Source organism: Poecilia mexicana, unplaced genomic scaffold, assembly GCF_051168715.1.
Source record: "Poecilia mexicana isolate PSO_F unplaced genomic scaffold, ASM5116871v1 scaffold_20, whole genome shotgun sequence".
NCBI lineage: Eukaryota > Metazoa > Chordata > Actinopteri > Cyprinodontiformes > Poeciliidae > Poecilia > Poecilia mexicana.
In genome coordinates, this window is record NW_028263389.1 from 7,521,248 (window position 1) to 7,546,534 (window position 25,287).

The 25,287-nt window shown below is 39.8% G+C and overlaps 1 protein-coding gene across 1 annotated transcript in view; it reads right to left on the reverse strand.

The window, feature by feature from the left end:
- The window catches only part of ofcc1 (orofacial cleft 1 candidate 1), a 76,978-nt gene extending 52,010 nt beyond the window's left edge, over positions 1-24,968 (reverse strand). Inside the window, exons 1-13 of the mRNA XM_088001633.1 lie at positions 24,965-24,968; positions 24,407-24,586; positions 21,226-21,330; positions 20,490-20,573; positions 17,156-17,392; positions 16,761-16,858; positions 15,330-15,416; positions 13,951-14,021; positions 12,595-12,706; positions 6,964-7,203; positions 3,506-3,654; positions 3,155-3,269; positions 2,149-2,443 (exon numbers count right to left, since the gene is read on the reverse strand). Of these exons, the coding sequence (XP_087857759.1) occupies positions 2,149-2,443; positions 3,155-3,269; positions 3,506-3,654; positions 6,964-7,203; positions 12,595-12,706; positions 13,951-14,021; positions 15,330-15,416; positions 16,761-16,858; positions 17,156-17,392; positions 20,490-20,573; positions 21,226-21,330; positions 24,407-24,586; positions 24,965-24,968 (1,777 nt within the window). The remainder of the gene's footprint in view (positions 1-2,148; positions 2,444-3,154; positions 3,270-3,505; positions 3,655-6,963; positions 7,204-12,594; positions 12,707-13,950; positions 14,022-15,329; positions 15,417-16,760; positions 16,859-17,155; positions 17,393-20,489; positions 20,574-21,225; positions 21,331-24,406; positions 24,587-24,964) is intronic.
- Positions 24,969-25,287: the final 319 nt, after the last annotated feature.

A 25,287-nucleotide genomic window follows, 5' to 3' on the forward strand; every position in this document is an offset into this window, starting at 1 on the left:
ATCCGCCGAATTTTGCCTTATGTGGCTGAACATAAATCCCCGCATAGTAAGAGCGTCTCTCGCTCTCCTTCTCTCCCTCTTTGGAAATGCAGTCGGTTCGTTGGGGACACTTCCCTTGTGGGTGTTAGGATCTCTGTGGGGGGTCACAGGTCAGCTAGCGGAGGAAGCGACAAGCTGTGAAATGTAAAAGACCAATTTCTTCCACATGTTTCAGTGCTGGGAGAACACTGCCAAGCTGTCAGCCGGCATCACGTTTAAAATGGGCCAGGGTGCTACCCAGCAGACCTGTCACAACTCATTTGTAATTAAAAAGCCTGTGTGATGTTTAAAGCAGAGCACCCCAGAAACTTTTGAGAACTGTTAAATAAAGATGAGCTGTACATGCACAAAGAAAGAAAGAGAGAGAAAAAGAAAGGAAGGAGAGAGAAAGAAATAAAAAGAAAGAAAAGAGAAAAAAAGGGGAGAAAGAAGGAGAGAAAAAGAGGGGAAAAAAAGGACCTGCTCAACGAAGAATTTGATCAACTGTAAGGGTATTAAATATTACCATTAGATATTAGCGTTGTTTACATGATCAAATTTACTTAAACATTTGAATCAGATGTTCTTTCAGTAAAATGTTATTCTCACTATTACTCTGATGCGTCTATCACATATTTGTTTTGTTATGGATTCAAGAATCATCTACAAGCAAGTCGGGAACATTCGTCTTGTTTTCGGTTGCAAAGGTTTTTCTTGTTGTGGGAGCAAGAATCTAAGTTTCAATCCTCAAGTAAATAATTTAGCAACAGTGCTAAAGCTAAAGTCTGACTTGCTCCAGCAAGCTGGACTTGTTATGCCTGAGGGAGTCGCTGCTAATGAACAGCACATCACAGGGAAATGTTTTACAAATCACTTCGTTAGAATAGATTTAAATATTTTTATTATTATTATTGTCTGAATTAAATCCCAGTTATTTTGTTTCTTTTTAACATGGTAGTTTGAATAATGACAGTAAAGTGATGATAAAAAAAATGTTAGAATTTAAACTAACTTGTTTCTGTTTTTTTTTTTTTGTTTGTTTGTTTTATTAGCTGATGGACATAATAAAAGTTGAGAACTTGTCTAAGCCATGTGGTAGAGAAAGCCATTTGCTGTGACAAAGTTTGTATTCAGCTTTAAATAGTTTAGTTACAAAATTAAAACTCGCATTCAACATTAGCTTCCTAACGGAGAGGCAGACAATGCCAATGATCAAAACAACTCAGGCTGTTAGGATGCCACTTCCTTAGAGTAGATCCAAGAAGGTCGTCTCCAGATTTAACCAGTCTGACAACAATGCTAACGTCAAATTTGATGCAAGCCGGGCTTCTTAACCCTGCAGCAGCCTTTGACAATATACAGCACATCTTAGTTGTGCTGTACAGAGAAAAGCTTTTGAAAATACACGTACAATGTATGTTACCGTCATGCTGTTCCTTTTCCTTACATGAGAGGACCACAATAATTCAAAATATGTTAGAATGGACACTAATCTATTTGTTGTTTAAGTATCAAAGTTACATTTGTTATACTCAAACATATTAACTAAGGTCTGACCAAATAAAATCTACGCAAACTGCTAAACATGTTTCTTGGTTAAATTCTGTGAGTGTCTTCTATCCGTGATGAACAGAAATGAATCCATTTCTTTGCTTTTCCGTGTCGTCGTGTTTAGAGTTAAATCCCTTGGGCTCACTGCTGGACTAATTACAGTTATTTAGTGTAAGTTTCCAGCAGCCAGTAATTGGACTTCTTTTCCAGGGTATTCTATGTCGGTGCGTTAATGGTTTGTTCACAGGTGAAATCCGCAATGGTATTCGTCAGAATGCTATCACTAACAATCAGTATTGAGGGTCCAGCCTAAATATTTGCCTAAAAGAAATGTGCATCTGTTGGGTATTGTCACGTAAACATACAAAGAAAACATTCATTTGCTTATGCAAACTCTGCTCCCTTTCTTTATTTAACTTTACCCCAAAGCACGCTCACCCAGCAGAGAGTCCATGCATGTGAGAACTGCCATTCTTCTTTTCCCCTAGCTCAAGACATTAGAGTGACATTTTCTCCCCCACTGTGGCATAGTTTGGGGGGGGAGAAGGGGCGGCGCGAGGTTTAGCTTTGGACTCCTACCTGGCAGAGATGAAGACGAGCCAGCGGAATCAGCTGACAGGTGTTGAGGTGAACCGTGTTGAGAGAGCAGGACTGCGGACTCTCCCGCTCTGCAGCCGGGGCCGACGTACAGGTGCTGCTGGGACTGGAGAAGAAGGGGATGCGGGCAAATCTGAGACTGGGACGTGGGCCGCTGGGTAAGGGTCAGGTCCTGGTGATCCTCGGGTTTGGATAAGATTTTAGGGTTGGAGAGGGATCTCGACGGTGCGACAAAGAGCTCTGTCCCTCCGGATGTTCCGAGTGGAATTTTCTTTACCTAAAACGCACACGCACAAAAAAGACAGAATAATAATCACAGAACGATCAGACTGTCTGATCTCTACGTATAAATTCAGTAAACATGTCATTGCTCTTCATCCACTTTTTTTTGTCCTTTATAATCAATGTATGTGATATTTGCTAATCTTTTTGACATTGGGCCATATAACTACCAAGTTAAGCCTGTAAGCATACTTTTTTTTTTTTTTTTCTGTATCCTGCATTCGCAAAGACAAGCAAACATATCCCGCAGGAGTCAAAGCAACAGTAGACCACAGTAATGATAGAGTAATACAAACAGCATGTCGAAGTCAAAGGGATAAAGATGCAAACGCAGAAGAGGGAGAGCATTGTTCTGGTTTTTTAATTTGATTACAGTGTTTACTAATCTAATCAATGCATCAGCTTAGATGCATCCAGAATTATTGGGTAAAGATGTGGATTTTGTTTTCTGTCTGGGGACAATTTCCAATTTCTCTGCAAGTGCTTTTTTTCTCATAGGAAACATCTAAACGTCCAACGCCCGCTGGACTTTCCATAACAACCTACGTAATGAAACGGGGATTGTAGTTTTAAACCTCATGCACATGCATTCTACTAGCCCTAAATGTTTAACGTGCAATGGGACGATGAAACAAATAAATAAATGAAATGAATGAGCAAACTGTAGATCTTTTACAGAACCAAACCAGGGGAAAAGAGCACTCACCTGAAAATACAGGTTGCACAGCCAGTGGTCTAGATCAGAGGAGATGATGGCTTCGATTTTTTTAAACTGGTCCAGCTGTGGGCTGGGCTCCCCCCTGATCAGTGGAGTTTTGAATCTAAGACAATAGCACATCATTATTGGCAACCAAAAACGTTGATAGTTCAACTAGATTGAAGCATTAAATAAATAAAGCTGCAGTTTTTTTGTTTTTTTTTGTTTTGTTTTTTTGTTCTTTTTGAAACAGTTTGGACGTGCCGTTCTCCAGTCTCTTTAATTCTAACCGGTCCCGCACTAAAGACGTTGGCTTAAAAGGTACTTACTGTGGAAACTTCATGCTGTTTATTGACTTACCTGCCCTGGACCAGACTCAAGCTCATGCTGCATACAGGAAATACTCCCCAGGCCAGTACAGAGCTAAAATGGCTACTGTGTTCAGGTAGGCTGATGAGTTGGAACAGCAAAACAATGGAGGGGTTGATTTCAGAGGCGGCAGGTAAGCTCTGCAGAAACATGAGCAACAGATACACTCAACCACACGCTTCAAAAAGAAAAAAATAATTATTTCTTTTATTAATAAAAGATACATACTGTACCTTTAACACATGTGAAAATAAAACATGTTTTGTCAAAGTTTTTACAAATGTGGATTCGGCCCTCCCATTTCTCAAATGCCTTGAAATAAAAACCAGTGCAACCAATAGCCTTCACCTTACTGTTAAGTAGGGTCCAACTTTGTATAAGAAACAGACGGGCTTTACAGTATTGCGCTAAATGAATAGCCTGTCTACACAAAGTAATGGAGGTAAATATTCACTGAAAGGACGGCAGTCGTGGATATTGAGAATTTTCTTAGCGGCCTCCTATTTCTACAGATGTGCCAAAAAAGCACGTTTCACGGATACAGGCGGCGTGGAAAGGGGAGCTTCAGATTGCCACTGTAGTATAAACTGACAGCTACTGAATTAGAGATCCAGTAAGGCCACCATAAATCAAATTGATAATATTACGGGTGTCTTGCACAAAGCAAAACGTGTTGGTGGTTGGCAGTCAACGGCAAGTGCGCGCATGCTTATTTACCCAGAGAACGGTAGGGGTTTGCTTAAAAAATGAACTGACAGTGAAGTGTGCCCCACTTCATCCATCATTGAGTAGGAAATATTTTATCCCTTTATTAGTCGTAATGGAAAATGCAGGGGACTTGTTTTAACGCATAAATCATGTGTATCACGCACCGAATCTGGGACACACCGGTGAAACGACGGTTGGTGGCGTGTGACTCCACACATAAATTTATGGAACAATATCACGGATTACAGATATTGAGAATATTGAGGATATTTATATAATTCGTTTACTGTGGGAAATATGACCTCGACTAGAAGTGTTCCGTCAGCGTGTGTGTGTGTGTGTGTGTGCTTAAAGTGCTTGCTTTTAGACATAGTTATTTGCATGTAGGATACAGAAGCATTTAAATCACAAACTTTAAGAAATTCATCTGGATTTACTGCATAATTGTGAACTGAAAGGAAAGTAGTTTGGTTCAGAAGATGGCGTTGCTGTAATCACAGCTGCAAGTCTTCGGTGTGCCAGCTTCACCTGTTTAGATGCAACAATTTCCCGCTAGCTTTCTTTCCACAACAGCCCCATCTCAGTGAGATGGATCCAAGTCTGTGAATACAGACTAAACATGAACTGCTACAGAAATATGATCCTTTCTCCAGCCTTCTATGAAATTTCACCCGCTTCCCTGTGCTTGCCAAAGGAAAGCATCCACACAGCATCATACTGTCACAACCACGTTTTGTAGTCTTGTAGTTTTTTTCTATAGGAAAAAAAAAAAACTCCCAGTGTGGATTTCTGAAAAATCTCCTGATTTACTTGCATTTTCAAAACAAAATACTCTTTTTGCCTATATTCTATCATTGTTTTCCCCACTTTTCAGCTGATTGATTAAACAGTGCCCATTGACATGTTTAAACCTTGAGATATTGTTGTATGTTATCGCACTACTTTGCACTTCTGTCCACCTACAACCCTGACCTCTCTGGTGTGTTCCTTGGTCTTCGTGATGCCATTTGTTCACTCTTATGGAAACACAGTAATGACAGCAACCATTAAAAAAAATGCCTGAAAGTCCTGCACAGGAGTAAAGCATGGGAAACAAGTAAAAAAAAACACCAAATGAATGGATTTCTACAAGATCCTTTTTTTTTTTCCCCCTCTGCTTGTTTACTCCAAAACTAAAACCACATCCACGTCATTCTCGTTTTGCCGTAAAATGAAATTCAGACACTCTGTCAATTCCACCGAGGTGTTCCCACTCACCTGCAAAAGCTTGACACTCAACTGTTTCCGCCTTAATCCGGCCCAGGCAGACAAAACAAGTGGTGAATGAAAGAAAAGTGGGGGAGACAGAAAGAAAGATGGAGAGGGAGGAAGGGGAAAATAAGCTCCTGGCCTCCCTCTACCATCACTAATTCCTCATTTCCTCTTAGAAGGGACTGCATGTACTTCTGAAATCGCACGCTATAGTGTGGGCAAGTGGAGGGAAGGGAAGAAAAAAAGCATTTAAGCTAGTGGTCTCATACAAATCTGATCGGCATTCCCACCGCTGTCAATGTGAATAACAACAGCTGGTTTGTCTATAAAGCACAGCTCACAGTTTAGGGAGAAGAGAAGGGGAAGAAGAGTGACACAAGGCATTTATACTATGCTGTACTTAAACCGTTCTTTTTTTTTTTTTTTTTTCAGATCCCAGGTCTGCATTCAGTTCATGCCAGCTTTTACCCCATGCTTTATGTCGGATGGAATCTGGAGACAATATTATCAGGGAGCTTGGGCTCAGTGAATACGCCCACGAGCGCATTGACAGTGTCCACATGTGCTGAATGCTCCGCATAGGCCTTCAACAGACGCCATTAGAAAACAGAGCCTACATACACGACTATATAGGATCGGAAGGGACACCGAATTTAAAGGCGTCTATTTTAAGGGGTGTTTTGTTTTTTTGTTTTTTTTTTGCATGTGAATCTTTTGTCCCGCACACATATGATCAATGAATACACAGAACCTAATCCACTGGTCAATATCAACCATCCAGAATAAGTCTGTAGGTTTTTGGGGTTTTTTTAAGATTAGAGCTGCTTATGCATATACAGAGGATGGCATCTTTTCAAGAGATTTAAAAGAGTGATTGTGAAATGGGCTCCGATTTGATCTAATATAATCTGCTGCGCGACTTCAAAAGGCCCAACATTGAAAAACACACCGATTCTTCCGCTATGAAAAAGAAAAAGAGGGGTTGGTATTTTCAACGAGTTAACAAAAACAAGTAAAAAGTTTAAAGTTACTTGAACTTTTTCACATTTTATGCTACAGGCACAGTTTTCTGTGGAATAGACCAACACAAAGCACTGCGGAAAATTAGCAAGTAAAACCCACTTTTATCTAAATACAGATCCAGCTGTTCCGTGAAAGCCTCAAACGTTTGTAAAATAAGTTGAGTGAACAAAATGTATCTTGATGACCAAGGAACACATCAGATTTAAAGTAAATCTGGATGACAGCCACTTGGATCCATAAATCACGTGGGGAACATTACTGGAAGAATTATCAGTAGTGCACCTCCTCAAATTTGGCTTTTATAGTAGAGTGACAAGAAGAAAGACGGCTAAGAAGTCACGTGTGCAGTTCGCTACAAGCTATTTAGAGGACTATTTTTTTTTTTTTTTTATCTACAACCAAATCCCACCATTTAACTATTTAAAACACTGCTACATAGTGTTATAAAACAGGTCAGTGTGTGGCACCATGAAGAGGCTCTGGTTAATATGCAGGCCGATGTCGTAGAAGCGGCCTCGGTGCTCGACTGGCTCAGTAGACGCCGGCCAGGTTTGCTCTTTCGAACTGCGCAGGTGCAGAGAAGGACCTCCTAAAGGGCTCTGAAGTGCCACTCTGACCGAGTAGAGACCTCTGGGAAGCTTGTCTCTTGCCGCTCTCAGGCAACACACACACACCTCTATGGATTGGGGAAGGGCTCCCTGGTCCCCCTATGAAGAAGAAATAGGAGAACACGAGGATGAGCAAACATTTCAACTCCATATTTTATAAGCATATTATTTTAATAGACAACAGATCATCTGTGTTCTTACCCCAAATGTTATTAGACATAAGAGTTGCTCATAAGGTTTATAGCATTATTAGAACAGATTAATATCCCACCACCGGATTGCAACCACAGCAGTTATTGGCCTGCTTCAAAATGTTAAGTTATCCAGCTATAATTTGGCATGAACTGCACCGAAAACTGAAAAATTTGTCATTTAAAAACTAAAAAATATTTTTGGGATGATCTCGTGTATCGGGCCTCAGCCCAATTGAAGATATTTTTAAATTGTTGGTTTTGGAATAGTAAAGGAATCCGACTCATTATTCCCCGTTTTGGACCAGAGCAAGTCATGTGGAGGTGCTAACCTCCACGGTGGAGCGTTTGATTGAAGTCACCCAAATGTAGGGAGTTCTAGTTCAAAAACAAATAAACGTGTTCCAGAAGCTACACAATTAAAACCTGGCACTACAGTTCACCCAGACCAAGGAGGGTGATCTTTTTCCAAATAAACAGGGCAACGCTTTCTTTTAGGAAAGCCTGTGTCATCTGGAAGCCTAACCGGGGCTCAGTATTAAAAACCGAGGAACATCTGTTGAGATACCTGAAATGGCATCCAGCGTTTCGAAGCTTGAGAGGATCTGCCAGGAAGACTTGGATAAACGGCCCAAATCCAGGTGTAAAAGGCTTTTAAAGACTTACTCAAGAAGCTGTAATTGCTGCCAAAGGGGCTTCTGCAAAGTAATGACTTAATTTTGATCTTTCATTAATTTTTGAAAAATATGTTTTCACTTTGACATTATAATTATAAAGTTTGAACCGGTCAGAAAATGATTGATCGGTCAAAAACTTAAATTTACTCGTGGAAAAACGTAACAAGGCGCTCTAATGCCGAAAAGTGTGTTGATAAAAAAAAAAAAAAAAAAAAAAAAAATCCCACTACACCTAATATTCTCCATTTAATGAGCTTCATTGGGTTATAGCCTTTAAACCTCATTCAAAGCACATCAACATTAACTGCTGTCAAAGTTAGATTGCCCATTCAGGAGAAGATTTCCAACATCCAAGCCCTGCGGTGGTAAAATGAACTTTCAAGGACTGGATGTTTCTTCTTTTTATTTATTTTTTTTTTTTTTGCTTGTATGTCCCTTGTTTTATAGCGTAAGGTAGGTAGTTAAAAAATTATTAAGTAGGACATCCAGAAGACAGTTAATGGAAATAGTTGCTCCTATCTTAGTCTTTAAATCATCAATATCCAAAACAAATTTGGAGCTTTTTGTCATTAAATATTTCTTGCAGGGTTTGTTTGTTTTTCTAACATTATTATGATCATTCAGAGATCCATCAGCTGATACTGATAATTAGCATAGTCCCCAAATATAGTTATTTGTATTCTGAGGGGGCTTGATCATTTTAATTATAACATAATCCTATTGCCACACCAAGAGGTTGATTTGCACTATTATGAAGAATAGGATTAAAAACAAAAAAATAAATGTAGCATTCTATCCAACCCTATCCTACACTACCCTTCTCTTTATAACGCCATCCTATTCCATTGTGTAATGACGTATTGTATCTTACAGCGTACATATATACCAAGATTTATAGCATCACATCGCATTATACTGTCTCCTATCCTATTCTCTAAGAAACTCATATCATCCACTGTAAATTACATCTCCTTATTCCTATTTATTGTATGTGCTTAAGTATACAGTATGTTAACCAGGACCTGAGGGCATATTTTGAGTGTCTGGCAATTAAAACCCTCTGTTCCAATCAATGATACACACTCTCTCCCTCTCATACACACACACACACACTCCTATATGGATTTTAGAACTTTCTCCTTATGATTTCCAATGTCACTTTTTTTTTTTTTAACTGTGGGTCAAGAAGCACATATATTTTGAAAGGACACAATACTAAAATTCAGCTAGCAAAGGGTCATAATACTCATGACAGTGCCTGTCAGTCAAGAAGGAGGGGCGTGTGCAGCTGAACCCCCTCGGTGATATCCTCTCAATCTTCCCACTGCGAGCATCTTTGGATTCCAAAACAACCAAAAACAATACAGGCAGAAGTAAAATTAGTATAATTGGTGGCAAAGCGGTTTAGCCCACACGTCTCACATTTAGAAGGAGGTGGCGAAGGCCTCCGAGCTCCCGCATAGGAAGACGAGGGCAGGCAGAAGAAGAGACGGAAAAAAAGGAGGAGGAAGGAAGGGAGGGGCGGGGGAGGAGAGGAACGAGAGCAGAAAAAGGAAAAAAGGATAAAAAATAATATCACACCTGCGTCTAATTTTCCATGTGCGTCGCGGAAGCATTGTTATTGCCCTGGCTCAAGTGCCTGCGCAGGCATCGTAGGAAACGGCAGAGACAGCAAGGTGAAGGTAAAAGGTGAAGGGAGCCAATTTTCCATATCAGAGGTGGTTTGTTTGCCCCGAGCCTGAGTTGTGCCTAAAGTGCCATAACATTACAGCACTCCTACAGATGAGATCAAAGGCTCCAGCGAGGGATCCTCTGTGGTTTTGCTGGCAAGCGGCCGTCCCTTTGCTCAAAGATCTTTTCAGGGCTTTCCACACATTGACTGATCACACAAAATGCACTCTTAATGGAGGCAGGAAATGCCACGTACAAAAACTTCCTTTCTTTCTAAGTATAGGCTAATATTCAGAGATTAAGCTTTCTTGTTAATTATTTTCATTTTAATTAGTAAATCTTAATTAACAATGAACATTTACCCTTAAAATATTTTGGCTTTGGAACGAAGGAGGGGGGTGAAGAAAAGAGAGAATAAATATGACAATCTTTTCGGGACCTCCGGGCAGGATTACTGATGCAGGCTGCCTTAGTTATTAAACACGTTCTAAATTAAATGCCTCCATGAATTTTGCACAGAAATATATTTTCATAGTTTTGCATGCCAAATGTGACATTTTATATTTCAGATTCATCTCGCTGCAGTAATTTTCAAGAAATGTCATATAAACAAAGATTTTGTCATTTACCAAAAGAAATTACTATGCGTGGCAGGTTTGGCCATTGCTTCTCTCTTTCCATCTCTCTCTCTCTCTTTTTTTTTTTTTTCTTTTTGCCTCTCCCTGCTTTGCCCCCTTATTCTGCCTGCGCTAGTTGTTTCAAGTCAGCAAGCCATAAAAAATCTTTATCTCAGTGAAACACAGCAATTTGGGAGATAATCGAATGGTGACTGGGGGGCACAAACGCCAGTCTGAGGAATTATACCACAATCTCCCCTGCATTTACAACCTTCCTCAAAGCCAGTTGTCACCCTGGAAGGAAAGCCCCCGACTGAAGATTCATTACATCTTTAAGCCAGCACGGTGGCATAGCAGGCTCATCCCCAGATGCAACACAACAGCACACTCACTCCCACAGCTGGTGATGCTACCGCTACAACTGCAGTCCCCTTTTCTCGCTTCCCCTCGATTGGTTCCCCCCTCATTTCCTCTCGCCCTTTTTTGCTGCTTGGGTTTCATCTTCGAAGATTGCATTTTCCACCTACTGATGTTTCCTTAAACGGGAGACGCTACTCCCAAAACGACAGAAAACAAATCTTTAAAAGTTGAAACGCAACGCGCAGCTGGATGGTTAGCATATCGGCTGGGGGGATTCCTTTTGGCTCACTGCAGTGTAATACCTATATACAGTTATATTCAATTAATTAGGAAATTCCTATTCTTGGGACAAGAATACCTTTTGAAAATAACAACCTTTCAGCAGGTATTGAACATACTTTAAATTAACCCCACATTTCTCTATTAAAAAAAAAATAAAATAAAATATTCTTTTTTTTTCTTTTTTTTGGCCGATGTAATATTCTAATCTTAAATGTCATGTTTTCATTAGCTGTAGGCAAAAAAAAAAACAAAAAAAAAACATCTTAATTAACAGAAAGAAAAGCTTGAAAACACCAGTCAGAGTGTAATTAATCATCATAATGTGTTTAACTTAGTGAACTGAGTTGCTGAAATAAATGAACTTTTCAATAATATTCAAATTGTTTGAATAAGACTGCATGTCTCTGTATAGGCATGCTCATATGGAAACACTTAATTTCCCCTTTCTCTCACTGGTACCGTTCACTACCTCATTACATATAATTACATCATTTAGCAGTTTTTTTCCTGGGGTGGGGAGGGTTAGGGGGTTACCAAACAAAGCTGTTTTCTTCTTGCAATTTGTAAATAGGATCGATATATTTCCCATGACATCACACTCTCAAGGCAATTCCAACAAGGCAGCTCCAATACGTTGTCGCTGCAGCTGCCAATTCTTTATTCTGTAAAAGAACCAGTTTGGTTCTTCTTAACTTGAGAGCAAGTTTTATGCTACCCTACTATAAAGTCTCGTTGGGTGAAGTTTACCCACATATGTCACCATTTCTCCCAGCATCCCTGCATTGAAGCAATCAGCTTAATTCATTAAATATGCCATTTAAAAAAAAAAAACATATACTTGTTTTGTAAATGTGAAACAAAAAGTGGAATTGTTCTAAGTGATAACCTACCAAGTGTAATAATAGTTGCATTTTAAAGTGTGTATTTTAAAATACAACTATTATTTTCTATCAAACCAATCACATCAGGTGTGTGTTCCTGGTCGCCGATGCTCTAAGGCATAGGACTGAGTTAACTTTTTTAGACCTGCTCTAACTTTATTCACTGTGGAAATCCAGTAATCAGTGCATTCCAACACAATGAAAAGGGTCAACTGATGCAGCACTCTTTATGTGCATTCCACTTTACAATGTGTGTTTACAGCTCTATCGTTCAAACTGGGCGTATGGAAAGCAAAACTAGCTCAGAAGTCGCAAACATGGTGATTAGAAAACTTTGAATGGTTTTTGGACTCTGTGTGCTCGGCCTGGCTTTTGATTCTGACGAACATGGTTTCTTCCTATTAGCTGCTACTCACGGCACAGAATTATATTTCAACTTTCTCAGACTTTACAAAGACTTTGTGATTGTTCTGACTTGATGAATTGCATAAAACAACCTAAAAAAAAACCTGCTAATATAAATAAAATTTAAGAAGAAATTGGTAAACTAACATAGAAATTTCATATCTAACCAAAGCTAATTTAGAAATCAAACTATAATGAGAAATCTGGGCATTTTTAGGCGTTTTTATAGACTTACTTTTAGCTTCTGAAATGCAAGACGTTCCAATCTCGGGTTACAGAGAATATAAGTGAAAACCAATGGGACCGATGAACCCAGAGAAAAATTAAGAAATGTGTTTCTTCCCATCTTCACACCCTTATTTTCAGTCCAACTGATGTGCCGTTTCTCAGCCCACCGTCGCCTTACCTGCCACGAGGGCCGTGATGCAGAAGAGGAGGATTGTGGGAGCTCTTTGGCCGCCGCCGCCTCTTCTCGGCCTTCGCCGAGCGCTCTGATCGACAGGCTGTCGAGGTTTTTGCTGCAGTGCACAAACATTTGTGTGTAACACACACCAGTACGAGGGGCTAACCCTGTTAACAGCCACCTGCATTTTGGGGCCCCTGTTGTTCCACTCTGTAGCCAACAGCAGCTCAATCTAATAACAGCACAACAAAACACTTTCCATTGGGTCCCTCTTTCTCTCTCCTTCTGTGCTTTTCCTCTTTTCTCTGTGGCTCTCTCTCTCTCCCTGCTTTTCTCTGCCTTTCAATCTTATCAGCGGTAATGTAATAAGCGCTTGCTTCGCTCGTCTCCTCGCCACCTCTCTTAATTCCTCAAAATAAAGCAATATCACAGGGGCCCCGGCCTGCCTGTGACTGGGGATAAGATGCTTGTTAAAGGAAGGATAATTCAGCAAATAAACGCTCTGCATCAAAGGCGGGCGCTGGGTCTTTCTTTCTTTTCTCTCCTTCTCTCCCTCCCCTCTGTTTGCCTATCAAAAGTATTACACATGCTTTCATCAGTTCACAACATGGCACAATGTGCTTCCTAATGCAATTACTCAACCTCCATTAAATCAGAAACGGTGGAAACAAATGAATTACGCATTTGTTACAAAAACACAAGTCAGCTCTGTGTCTGTTCTAATTTTCTCTCTCTCTCTTTCTCTCAAAGATGTATGGAGAGAAAAGTGAAATCATTTCTCTTTCCATTTCAGGCAGATGTAGCCCTGGGTGATGCGTAGAAAGTCTCCGATGTCTAATAGCCACCCACTATTGATATCAGCAAGGATTTACAGGGTTCAAGGCTGTCTGGAGGAGGTCATCTCGCTAAACTCCAAATCACATTCATCTGACAGGGCTGGTGTCCGACTTACCACCCACCCATAACACGGGCCAGCACAAGCCGCGGCTCTGACGCGTACACTAGTTTCTTGATTTTTATCATCTCAGCCAGCCTGGTAGTCGGTAATTAATGAAAACTTAAACATGCTAAGCTTGATTGCCCGCGGGGCTCTCGCCACGAGATGTGAAGTCTGACCAAAGTGGATGGAGCAAGAATTGATGCACCTCCTAGCCCAATGACATGGACAGATTTCTGTGCCCCTGAGCCATATTACCCAGAATGCAATGCCTGCTGACAGCAGAAGCCTTGCAGAGGACATATGAATCTGGCGCGTCAACGGTAATACAAATGCTTCTCACACAATTAATGATCACAGTCATGTGACATCAGTTTTACATATGAGGGGGGGGAGGTTGATATGAAAGGAGCTGTACTTACCACTGAAACAATGTGTTCACTCTGGGCTGGGGCCTTAATACTTCATCACAGGCTCTCTGTGAACTGGGTTCCTTCAAAAAAACAAAATTGAAGGAATTTCTCATTTAAATGTTTTATCAAAATGTTTGTATTCTGTAGTGTTACAAATTACAGTGCCTTTTACAGAATATTTTCACTCCTTGAGTTATTTCTCTAACCGTTAAAACATATTTTTCTGTAGAATTTAGGTCTAGATGTTTACCAGGGCATTTTAACTCAAAAATATGTTGTTGTTTTTTTTTTTTTCCTGAATGAGACTTTTGATGTGCTAGCTTTTGTCAGGGTCATTGTCTTACTGGAGGATTAAATTTGATCATTCATTTGATCTATCTTGATATCAATTCTTAGCAGCGTCCCTGTTCCTGCTGAGGACAAGAATCCCACAACATGATGCTCTCACCACCATGCTTGTTGGGGGTATGGTGTGTCAGTTACTGTTCCTCACACCTTGCACTTTGCATGTTGACCAAAGAAGCTTTGAACTATTCTGGCTGCAGCAACAGTTTTTTTTTTTTTTTTTTTTTTTTTCCACATTTGAAGTCTGCTTCACATGAAAAATTAGAAACATAGAAAAAAAATCTGAAACTTTTTAATTAGCCTCCGAAGCCGTTTCTTTGCATCGTTTCCAATGAACAGCAGCGCTGTTTGGTGCCGTTTCATACACCAGTGAATAGTTAAAATTCCCAACTACTTAAAATTCCCTCTGCAAACACTTGTAACCACCCATTATAATCAATCAAACACAAAATATGTCTTAATATGCATTAATGCACACATTTGAAACAGTGTTAGCTCTACCGCAGGAGCTAACAGCTACAGTCTTCCTCATATCTGCTCTTGGGGGAACAGCCAATCAATGCCAAGGTAAATTAATGACCCTCATGGATTGGCTGCTTTGCAAACATCAGCCAGTAGCAGGTAAAGTAGAAGTCTCAATGCAATCTGAATTTCATGAAAAATAAATCATCATCAAATAAGTGAAATTGCCATGAACAACACTGAGTTGCGTTCCTCAGAAAAATCAGTAAATACTCAACCATAAATAGGCAGTGTCAGCCACTGTCCTCATTTGGGTTGATTAATCAAACAAGAATGATATAAAATACATCTTGTGTTGTTGTCGTGCAACAGGATAAGGAGTTTGAATGTTTTTGCAAGGCACATGGTGAGCTAAGAAAACCGTTATTGCATTTAGACATACAAAAAAAGAATGTTAACCTGAAGCTAATAACTAGGTCAAATAAAATAGAGAGCATGGTTTGTAAAGGTTATAAACAACTCGGGAGGCTAAAAATATAGATACACTTGATTCAGCTTCCATACGATGCATGGGCATTTACCTCGACATCGCCAGTGAAGAAAGCCATTAGCCTTTTTTTTCTCTTTGCCCACTCACTCTGTTCCTGGGTTCCCTTCTGATCTGGTTGCTAAAAATACATGTAAATACAAACACGCACACACACACACTCTTTCTATGGATGCAGACTTATGAAACAGTACAGTGCACCATAATAGCAGAATTAAGCACAAGGAGCAACTGTAATGCAATCTGCAGGCAATCAATACTGAGCCAGACCCTAAAGACATGGAGCATTTGATGAGTGTTTCAGCCAGTTTTACATTCAGTCAGCACATTCACTCACACACACACCCCCAATTCAGACACATTGACATTACTAAGTGACAGCATCTTGCAGACGAAGAAAGAGAAGAGGGGGGGAAAAAAAGCTATAATTTTTAAATAGATGTGAAATCTCTGGTGGATAATGTTCTTTCATTGGAAGGTGGGTGTGCAAACAGCAAAGGAGCACATGCATATTTTACCAGAATAAGACAACACTGATCCCAGCACTGATAGAGTGGATGCCACTGATTATCCACTTAAGCGAAGATGAGTCAACTGTTGCAGTGACTTCCAAGTGACATTGAAAACACTGTTTGTACCTTTGTTCCTATATTACATTTGCTCGCTATTCATGTAATATTCTCAGTCTTTTCAAATGAGATTAGAACTAAAAATACAGTGAATAGAACTTCTGCATTAATGCCTGCAATGCTTTTGCAAACTGGATTTCCCAAGACAATATAACCCTGACATTCTTCTGTCTACTCTCATTCCTCTTTTGACTGGGGGAGTATAAGCATGCAAACACTATTTTTTTTTCTCAGAAAGGCGTCTGATCTTAGTGCTAGTTTGTAAAATCCCCTGTTGTAAAATAATATGTTGTCATGCTCCATTTTTTTACTGAAAAGACCATAAGACTGGGTAAAGAAGCAAGCAAAAGCAATAGACATAGATGAAAGTTGAAAGACAGAATAAAACTGAATAAGTGAATTAGGTGAGAATATTGCATGTGGTCTAAAGGATAAAGCTGAAATCCATGTTCTAATTTTGGGCTAAACAAGAATGAGTAATCTAACCTCGGAAAAACCCTTGAGTGTTTGTTTCGCAAAAAACATTAAAAAAAAAAAATCACAGCTGACATTTTAGGAAATCAGTGAAAACAAATGCAAAAAAAAAAAAAAAAGATTACAGAACAAGAGAGCACACGACCCAGGGTGAAACAGGACAGAGAAGAATCAGTAAAGCAAGTTATACATACAGTCCACAAACAGAGAGACAAAAGCAGACAAACGCATGTTAAGACACACACAAACGCAAGCACACTGTGTCCATTAGCCAAACCTCTGATACACAGCATAATGGACACGGCTGATGTGCTGGTGAATATGGGATGATGACACAGATATTCCCCCTTTGTAGCACTGACCTGCTGCAGTGAAAGGCTGCCAAGCGTGATCATGTCAGGCCGCACACGCTCCCTCAGCTGCTGGGCGTAGCAGGGGATCACTTCCTCAGCTGCTCTTGCTGTAAGAAAAAAAAAAAACAAACAAACAAACAAACTCCAAAGATTGTCTAGAATATTACTAGACAATGTGAGCGATGCAAGTTAAATTAATTAATTTTATCAACAGACTATAGAGTTTTCAAATATCTCTGAGGGGTCTTGAGCACATTTTTCTTCCCACATACATTAAATCCTATACCACCATACAAGGTGCACAAACCATGAAAAAAACCTGCATAGAAAAGTGTTATTCTTTATACTGACAGTATGCCTACACAATAAATCAGCCTCTGAAAGAAATAAAAGAATAGCATTACTTTTTACAGCACTTTCCCTGCCTGTTACCATCCTCCCTGCTTGGAGTCCAGCCTCTCCTCCCAGCCAAGCACTACTCTCTGCCTGTGGTTTGGCAATGGTATGGGCCTGGGAGGGCCTGGGGCCCGAGGCATCACCACCACCACCACCACCACTGTTGAGCAGCAGTTGCCGCTGAAGCACCAGATCACCCGCCTTCACCTCCAACACCTCCTCATCCCTCGAGGCTTGCAGCGTACCTGGAGAGATAACGCATCGGTGAGTACGCTCAGACACATGCATACAAACAGGCACACACAGATGCACAGGCGGATGGGCATTCATAAACATCGGCACATGCATTCGCGTGCTGATGGATGAGCATACTTAGCGGAAACGCACATCTCCACCCACATGCACGCAAACAAACACGCACACACGCTGGCGTGTGTGCTTTTGCGCAGAAAGAGTGGAGGTGGACAGTCGTGTACTTATGCAGAAAAATGGGAAAAAAAAAAAAAAAAAAAAAAAAAAAAACACAAGGCAGATCCACACAGGCACTTTCACAATCTCGGCATATACTTCCAAAAGTAGTCACACAATTTGAACTTTTCCATATGTTCCCACATTTTAACTACACTCTTAAATCTATTTTATTGGAACTTTGTGTGATAGATCAAGGGTGTCCAAATAATTTTATGTGAATTGGTAACAATTCAAGAATGGTATAAATTTGGCCTGTAAACAAGGACTATTGATGCAGATAGTGAATCTTAAGCATTTTTAAAATGAGATTTTAAACTACAAATAAAAAAAATAAAAAAAGATGTATATAAATCAAAATCTAAAGATAATCTTTAACCTTTTCATTCATTATTTATTTGTGGCCCACAAGCACTTTCAACTTGTCAGCTTTCATTCTCAGGGCAAAACATTTTCCAACACCACTGTGATGGAACAAAACAGGAAGCGGCGCACGTCTGTGAAGGAAAAATATTTCAACATTTTTCACAAAGAAAACCTGAAAAGTGTGACATGCAATTGTAATCAGCCCCTCAACTTTTTTCAAACTGTAATCCAGCACCACCAAGAAGAATATATTTGTTTATTTTGTAGACTTTTATTTGTCAAAATTGTTAAAATATTGTTTTCATTTTGCCTCATGATTAACTGACCTAAAAATAAGTGACAAGACAAAAATCATAAGATGTTTGCAGCATGTTAATATATTTGCAAATCTTTGTGCTAACGTAACAGAACAATACTTATTGAGAAATTATTCTTTTGAAATTTAGATAGACACCATAAAGTTGTAAATAAACTAAAGCTTAGTTTCAAAGAGTATAATAAAGATGACATAAGTTGCAGCTCTAGTGCTGCAGGGTCAAACGTTCTTTACAACTAATCGCAAGAACTAGATACAATCTTCTCGCTGTGCATCTTTGCAGTTTTGTTGTCCTCCCTCAGTGATAGAAAACATGACAATTCCTTTAGAGCATAGAGCGTTTCAACGTGTGCAGTCCAACATGTGTAGGAGCCAAAGCTGTTGTCGTTGGCTAATGCTTTTTTGTAAAGAAGTTGCTGTCAATGCCTCACGCCTCGCAGAAAACAGGAATGAAAAGAGTGCCAGTTCTGTGTTTGTACCTCGCTGAGCCAAAGCAAAAGAAGCCATCAAGATAAAAAAAAAAAAAAAAAAGATTATTTCTAGGCAGACAGAAGAGGTTTTCGCAGGATCTCAGTTTGACAAAACAAAAAAATAAAACATCCTCAGCACTGGCCACTGTCCATTTTATTAATATTTTGCTTTATCCATTCTTTGGCTTGTGAAATTCATGGTTTCAGACAGGGAAAAACAAAAGCCTTAGAAGCAGTCGCTAAATACCAGGATCAGCTATGAAGACATACTCCCCTTCTGCCCTGCTGCCACGTTGAACACTGTACCGTCTGTACCGGTGGGAGGCAACCATACAAGTACATAAGGTAATTGTTTTGAAGTCTATTGTTGCTTCGTAAAGTGTTAACTGGCAGCCGCCACAGTTTCACTTCAGCACAGGAGTGCAAGCTCTCTTCCCCTCCTTTGGTGTCGCTCTTTGCGTCTCTGTCTCTCAGCCTATTGCGTGGAACTGTTAATCCGAGATCCTCTTTACATTCTCCGGTGGGATTTTTTATGAACATCCCGAGACAATGAATAGGGGCACTAATCTCAGTAGTACAGCTAAATCCAAAACAATGGCAAATAATGCGAGCCTTCTAAATTCTGCCATGCTGAAGCGGGCCTAAACCCATCGCTCGTGTGCTGGAATTACAAGGTAGGTGTGCGTCATGGCAAAGGGATCTGGTGTAACAGTCTTCACGTAGAACAATGCCAAGCTTTAACCATGTGTGTGTCGCCTTGATGAATACAGTATGAAATGAAAGTGACTTAATTAGGAAAGGCACACCTGGCATAAAACAATTGTCTTCCATGGAAAGCACGAAGAGGGGTCCCTTTTGACTTTATTCTTTATATGTCTGTAGTCTTGTTATGGATGTATATCCTGTCCTTGTATAGCTTGTTGTACTTACGGAATTGAATATTTAAGTCTTACTGAAGTATTTACACTCTAAACTTTTTTCACATTTGTGCTACAATCACAAAACTTAATATTTTATTGGCGCTTTATGTCTCTCTACACAGTAGTGTATAATTGTGAACTGGATGGAAAAGAATCCAAAGTTTGCAAACTTTTCATGAGATAAATCTGAAAAGTGTGTTGTGTATTGGTATCCAATCCCAAGCATCATCCCATGGATTTGGATGCAACTTAAAATTTGTTCCTATGTGACCAGTTTGCCGTCTCCTCCATATGGCTTGTGCCAAGCTGCAAATGAGACTTCTTGTTGCTTTCTTTCAACTTGGCAAAAGAGCAGGTCGGTGGAGAGAACAGATAGTTGAACCTTCAGCAGAGTGTGTCACCAGGGCTTTGGAAATCTGTATCAGTTCCAGACTTACCATGGCCCTCTTGGCTGCTTCTTTTATCAATGTTCTCCTAACTTGGCCTGTCAGTTTAGGGGGATAGCAATTGTGCAAACCCACACACGGTTTGACTTTGTTCTGCAAATTTGATACATCATATGGCTATTGGGTAAACTGATTTTATTTAAATGTATCAGAGTAAGGGAGGCTGAAGAAAACCGTCTGCCAATCCTTTGAAAGTTCTATAAATTATGAATAAACATGTAGCATTTTTTCCAGCACTTCAAAATTCTGCACCTCAATGTTTTGATCAATAGCATAAGACACCAATTAAATCTAACAATGTGGTGAATATTAAAGCTAACTAAGACAAAGTATCAGAGTACTAATGGGATACATACCAGGTATGTTTATAAAGGTTTCATCTTCATTCAGCAATGCCGTCATTCTTTCATACAGTCTGTTTTCATCTGCCTTCAGTATTTCTAGAAACCAAAACATTCAGAAAATGACTTCACCTTCTGTGAAAAAAAAAAAAAAAAAACTCATACATTTATCAGCTTCGAGATTACTTTCAACTTATCAGACAAGTTAATCTAAACCACATCTTAGCCTGCAAACTGGAGACGTTGGCTGCAGCGGAAGAGGGTGAAAATGAAGTCCGTGCAGACGGGGGTAATGAAATAGGAGCATTAACATGCCTGTTAGCTGGCCTGTCATCATGTGATGAGATTTGATTTGGTGAATCCTTTGATATTACAAGGCAGTGATATCCAAAAGATACAGGTGAAATGGCTTCTCCATTAATAGCCAGGTTTCATTATAACATGCATATTGCTTGGCTCCCAAGAGCTTGCTTTTAATAGGCCCATTTTAGCAGAAGGCTACAAACTATTGATGTGGCTCTACATGTGTCTTCTTGACTGGGGAGAGGAAACTCTACAGTGAAATGAAAACTGACCAATGATTCGTGACCTTCATCAATGACAACGAGTTGGGTAGCCAATCTAGTGATGCCATCGTTTGGTGTATTTACATAAAATGTCCCGCCGTCACAAATGGCAGCCTGCTACCAGTGATCTCTCTCACCCCTCTTTAATGAACCGAGGAGAACCATTATGACAGAGAATGGCATACTTAATTCCAGCTCATCTTCGGCGCTGACCCCAGCCATCTCGCATTGCCTTGGGTCTGTCTGTTCTGGCGGTGGCGGGTCAAAGTAATTTCGAACACGTTCATTTCCTTTGGAAGGCGAGGAGGGAGAGTGGAAGGGTTGGGGAAAGGGAGACGGGAGGTGTGTGTGGGGCGGGGGGGTAGGGGGAGTATGAGAAGGGAAGGAGGGAGTTGTACAGGTTCAAGTTAGTGGTTATTAGAAGCACATGAAGCAAAATTTTAATTTTGAAACGCACACTGTCGAAGGGCAGTGGCAGCGGTGGGCTAGCAAGATAAGGCAGCGCCAAGACGAGATGAGTTCCGAGGCAGCAGAGAGTGAAGTGGGAAAAAAAGACTGCTGGGCTTCTCAGAGCACCTCTCTATGGCCTGCAGTGCTCTGGGGCCTAATTAGCATGCCGCAAAAGGTCAAGGCAGGCAATCTCTTAAATACAACTCCCATATGTTTGCCATGTTCAAAAGAAACTAATGAGAAAGTCTACAAGCCTTAAAGTACCTGGAATTTCAAAGACAATACCTTCTAAATACTCCAAGGTCAGCGGCCTTGAGGACCAGGCGAGTTTGGGGGACCCGATCCAAAGGAAAATAACCCGAGCCCTTGTCTCATTGACTTCTTATTAGCAATCACTGACCTATGGGTATCAAGTCTGCGCCACACAGTTTATGGGAATCAAATGACTCCAGGGCTCGTTCCATTGAGAGTACACACCGATGAGCAGCTTCCTTGACCACAAATCATTCTCATTTACAAGTCTTGAATATTTCACTCTGATCCAAAATTGCTTTACTTTGTATTTCTCAAGTTGTAGGGGGCATGGTCCATTAAATCATGATACTTATTTGAAACAAGGCCTCTCTTTATAGGAATCCAAATGTGTTGGGGCTTGGATGCTTAAAGGTTGTCAGTAGGTGGGTTTGGATTGGAGTGCCACCACCCAAATATGACAAAGTTCACAGAGATCCTTTCAAGCTCATCTGAAATTTCTGCAATGGGTTTGCACACGCGGTCCGCACTCTGAAGTTAAACACTCAGACGGAAATACTTATATTAACTGAGGAGCTGCAGTGTGATCTTTTCAATGGCGCCATAAATTGACTGTGAAATTCACATGTTAAATCCCTCTACACTGTTAGCAACGAGTTTGAACAATTTCTCTGCAAATAGCTCTGAGGTTATGAAACCCTTTTTTCAAACACAAATTTGCATAATGGTGGTAGCTTCGTGAATCGCCTTTTGAGTCATAGCTGTGATTTACCTAAATAGTCTGGCTGCCCTCCAATTCATCCCTCTAATGAAAATTTCAATTATCTGTTCTTACATACAGAGTATCTGAAACTAACATTTCTCGAAAGCCCGAGACACTGTTAGCAGAAACGATATAATGAGTTATTTTTTAAGTCAAAGCGTCACACAAATTTTACACAAATACAACCGAGTCTTTCAGAATTCAACAAGCTAATTGCCATATTTTGTATTCCTTTTTTTAAGGTTATTTTTTAGCTAGATACCAAGTTTTTTTATTTAATCCAAGTATGCTGGTGTGGTGATTGTGTGACTGCGTTAACAAAACAAATTAGTTTCTCAATGTGTTGCTAAAATAGGATTGCTATATAACATTGCATCTTGTCTAACAGTTCTATGAAAAACATTAAAACAGAACTTGCGAACCCGTGAATTCAAAAGTTACATCAGCATAAAAACATATTTAAATTAATGCATCAGAATAGATCTTTGTCACATGTCTATTTTATTGGGCTAATACAGATTTTTCCCATCTTTGCATCTTTAAGATGAGAGCCCTGTTTTTATGTAGTTTAACTCTTTTCCTTTTAATGATGTGGTATGGTGAAAACAGTGTTGCAAATATTTATTTTAAGTAGTTTGTAATTGTTAGCTATGCTACAAATATTTTCAACCGTATAGTTTATTTGATAACAGTCAAATAAATCTTACCTTTTATATCGTTATAATTCAGTAACTTTTTACAAACAGTTTCTTTTTCGCAGGTTATATTTCTTTAAACCGTTGCAAGTAATTGTTTTGTTGCGGTTTACAATTCGTTAACACTGTTAACTATGTAACCTTTTCTTTTTTTACGTAATCTGATTTTAAACTTTGTTACAAATGTTATTTTGATTGCAGTTGATCTTATGTTGCTTCAGTTTAATAACACTGTTGGTAGGTGAAAGGCCATAAAAATACACATGTTCAGAAAGAAAAAGGATTGCTTTAACAATCACTCCATGCCTTCAACATTCAAATCTAAATTTATTACAATAAAAAAACATTTACTGTACATAATTTAACAGAAATAAACATCTTCCATTAGCAGACAAGAAGGGACAGATGTTTTAGTGTTTATTACACTGTATATTTATATTCACTGTATAGTGCCTCACTTTCCATTTTAAAACAGTGGTGGTGCTCATATTACCCCAGGACGCATTTTATAGGAACACTAGACAAAATAAAAGATTTGCACTTTTCGGAGAACAACTCAGGAATAAACATTTCTTCCCACATGAGTCTGATTCTATTTCCATTCCATTACTAATAATGACAATAAGGGTAAAATAATTAGTAACCATCCACAGCCAAAGCAAAATAAGCCACACTAAATCAAGAATCTAAAATGTGACTCATCCCTGAGAAAAACTGGCACGCTCGCAACCTTGAACGCATCCTAATTTACCATCCCATTCCTCAAGAGTTCTCCCTGACATACTGAATTATAAAGGGGCATATTCGTATGCCTGATTGGCCTAAAGCCGTGTTTCGGGGGTGTTGTGAGTACACCACACAGACAGCGGATCGGCTCGGTAACATAGTAGCATATGTAAATGCACTCTCCTATGACTCCAGCCCACCACAAGGCATGTAGCCGAGAGTGGGAGTCAAGGCTGATTGTGTCGAGGGTACTTCTAGATAGAGATAGAACACCCACTACTGCAGAGCGATCTCCAGCGGAAGAAGTTATACGACGGTGCTTGTTTGGACACGCTTGCTTTGGAATGCCAGGACCAAGGGCCCCTCGAACGGAGAGAGAGAGAGAGCAGGAGAGAAAAGAAGGAGGAAGCGAGAGAAAGGTTAGATCAGGAACACATCTACTGTCAACAGATTTGAGGCTAATGAAGAATGAAGCTTCACCTCTTTCACTGGCAGGGGCTTGCAGCTCCAATTTTTTTTGGTGAGCTGCAAGGGTGCTATCTGGCCTGTCACCTCGCATTTTTCTCCCCAGCCAACTCGGAGAATTGGAAAGCGCGCCGCTTCCTTCTCCATTGAACGCAGGATTTTCTATGCCCACAACAGCAGCTCTCTCCTCGCTCCCTGATAAAATAAGCAGCAACGTAAATTGAAAGGCATTGACACACAGGCCAAAACAACAGCTATAGGTCAGAATGACTCACCACAATTTTTTTTTTAAATATTAGACATATTTATTATTAAAACAATTCTACTACTGATTCCTATGCCTCTAAATATTCAAGCGCATCCGCCTCAAATGATACTAAAACACAATTAGGTTAAAATTAAATCAGAATCTTGCAGGAGGAGGATAAAAAAAAGAGGAGAAGAAATGATTAAAATAATTACAAATTGCGCCCTGACAAGCAAGAGCAAAATTTAGCCCAAAGCCATTTGTCTGTAATTAGTTAATTAATCCTTACACAAATTATGAGCAATAACTCATCAAGCAGGACTCACCCATCAGAAATTCAGCCGACTTGGATTTCTTCTGCTTAGGTTGCTGCAGAGCCTTCTGCTGTAACTTCTGGAGGGAAATTGTTAAATGAATAAATTAGCTGCAGAATGAAGATCATCATTTATGATCCGCAACTAACGCAGTATTTTAAATATGGGACGACACTGAAATGTCATTTAATTTACATCGCCGCTAAAGGGGTCAAGCACTAATTGAACAACAGGAGTGGAAAAGAATTTAATCATAAATAGATAAGAAAAGTTGACATGAATGTGTAATGAAGGTCACATTAAAATACTTCCTGCGCGCTTCTAAAACGACGAGG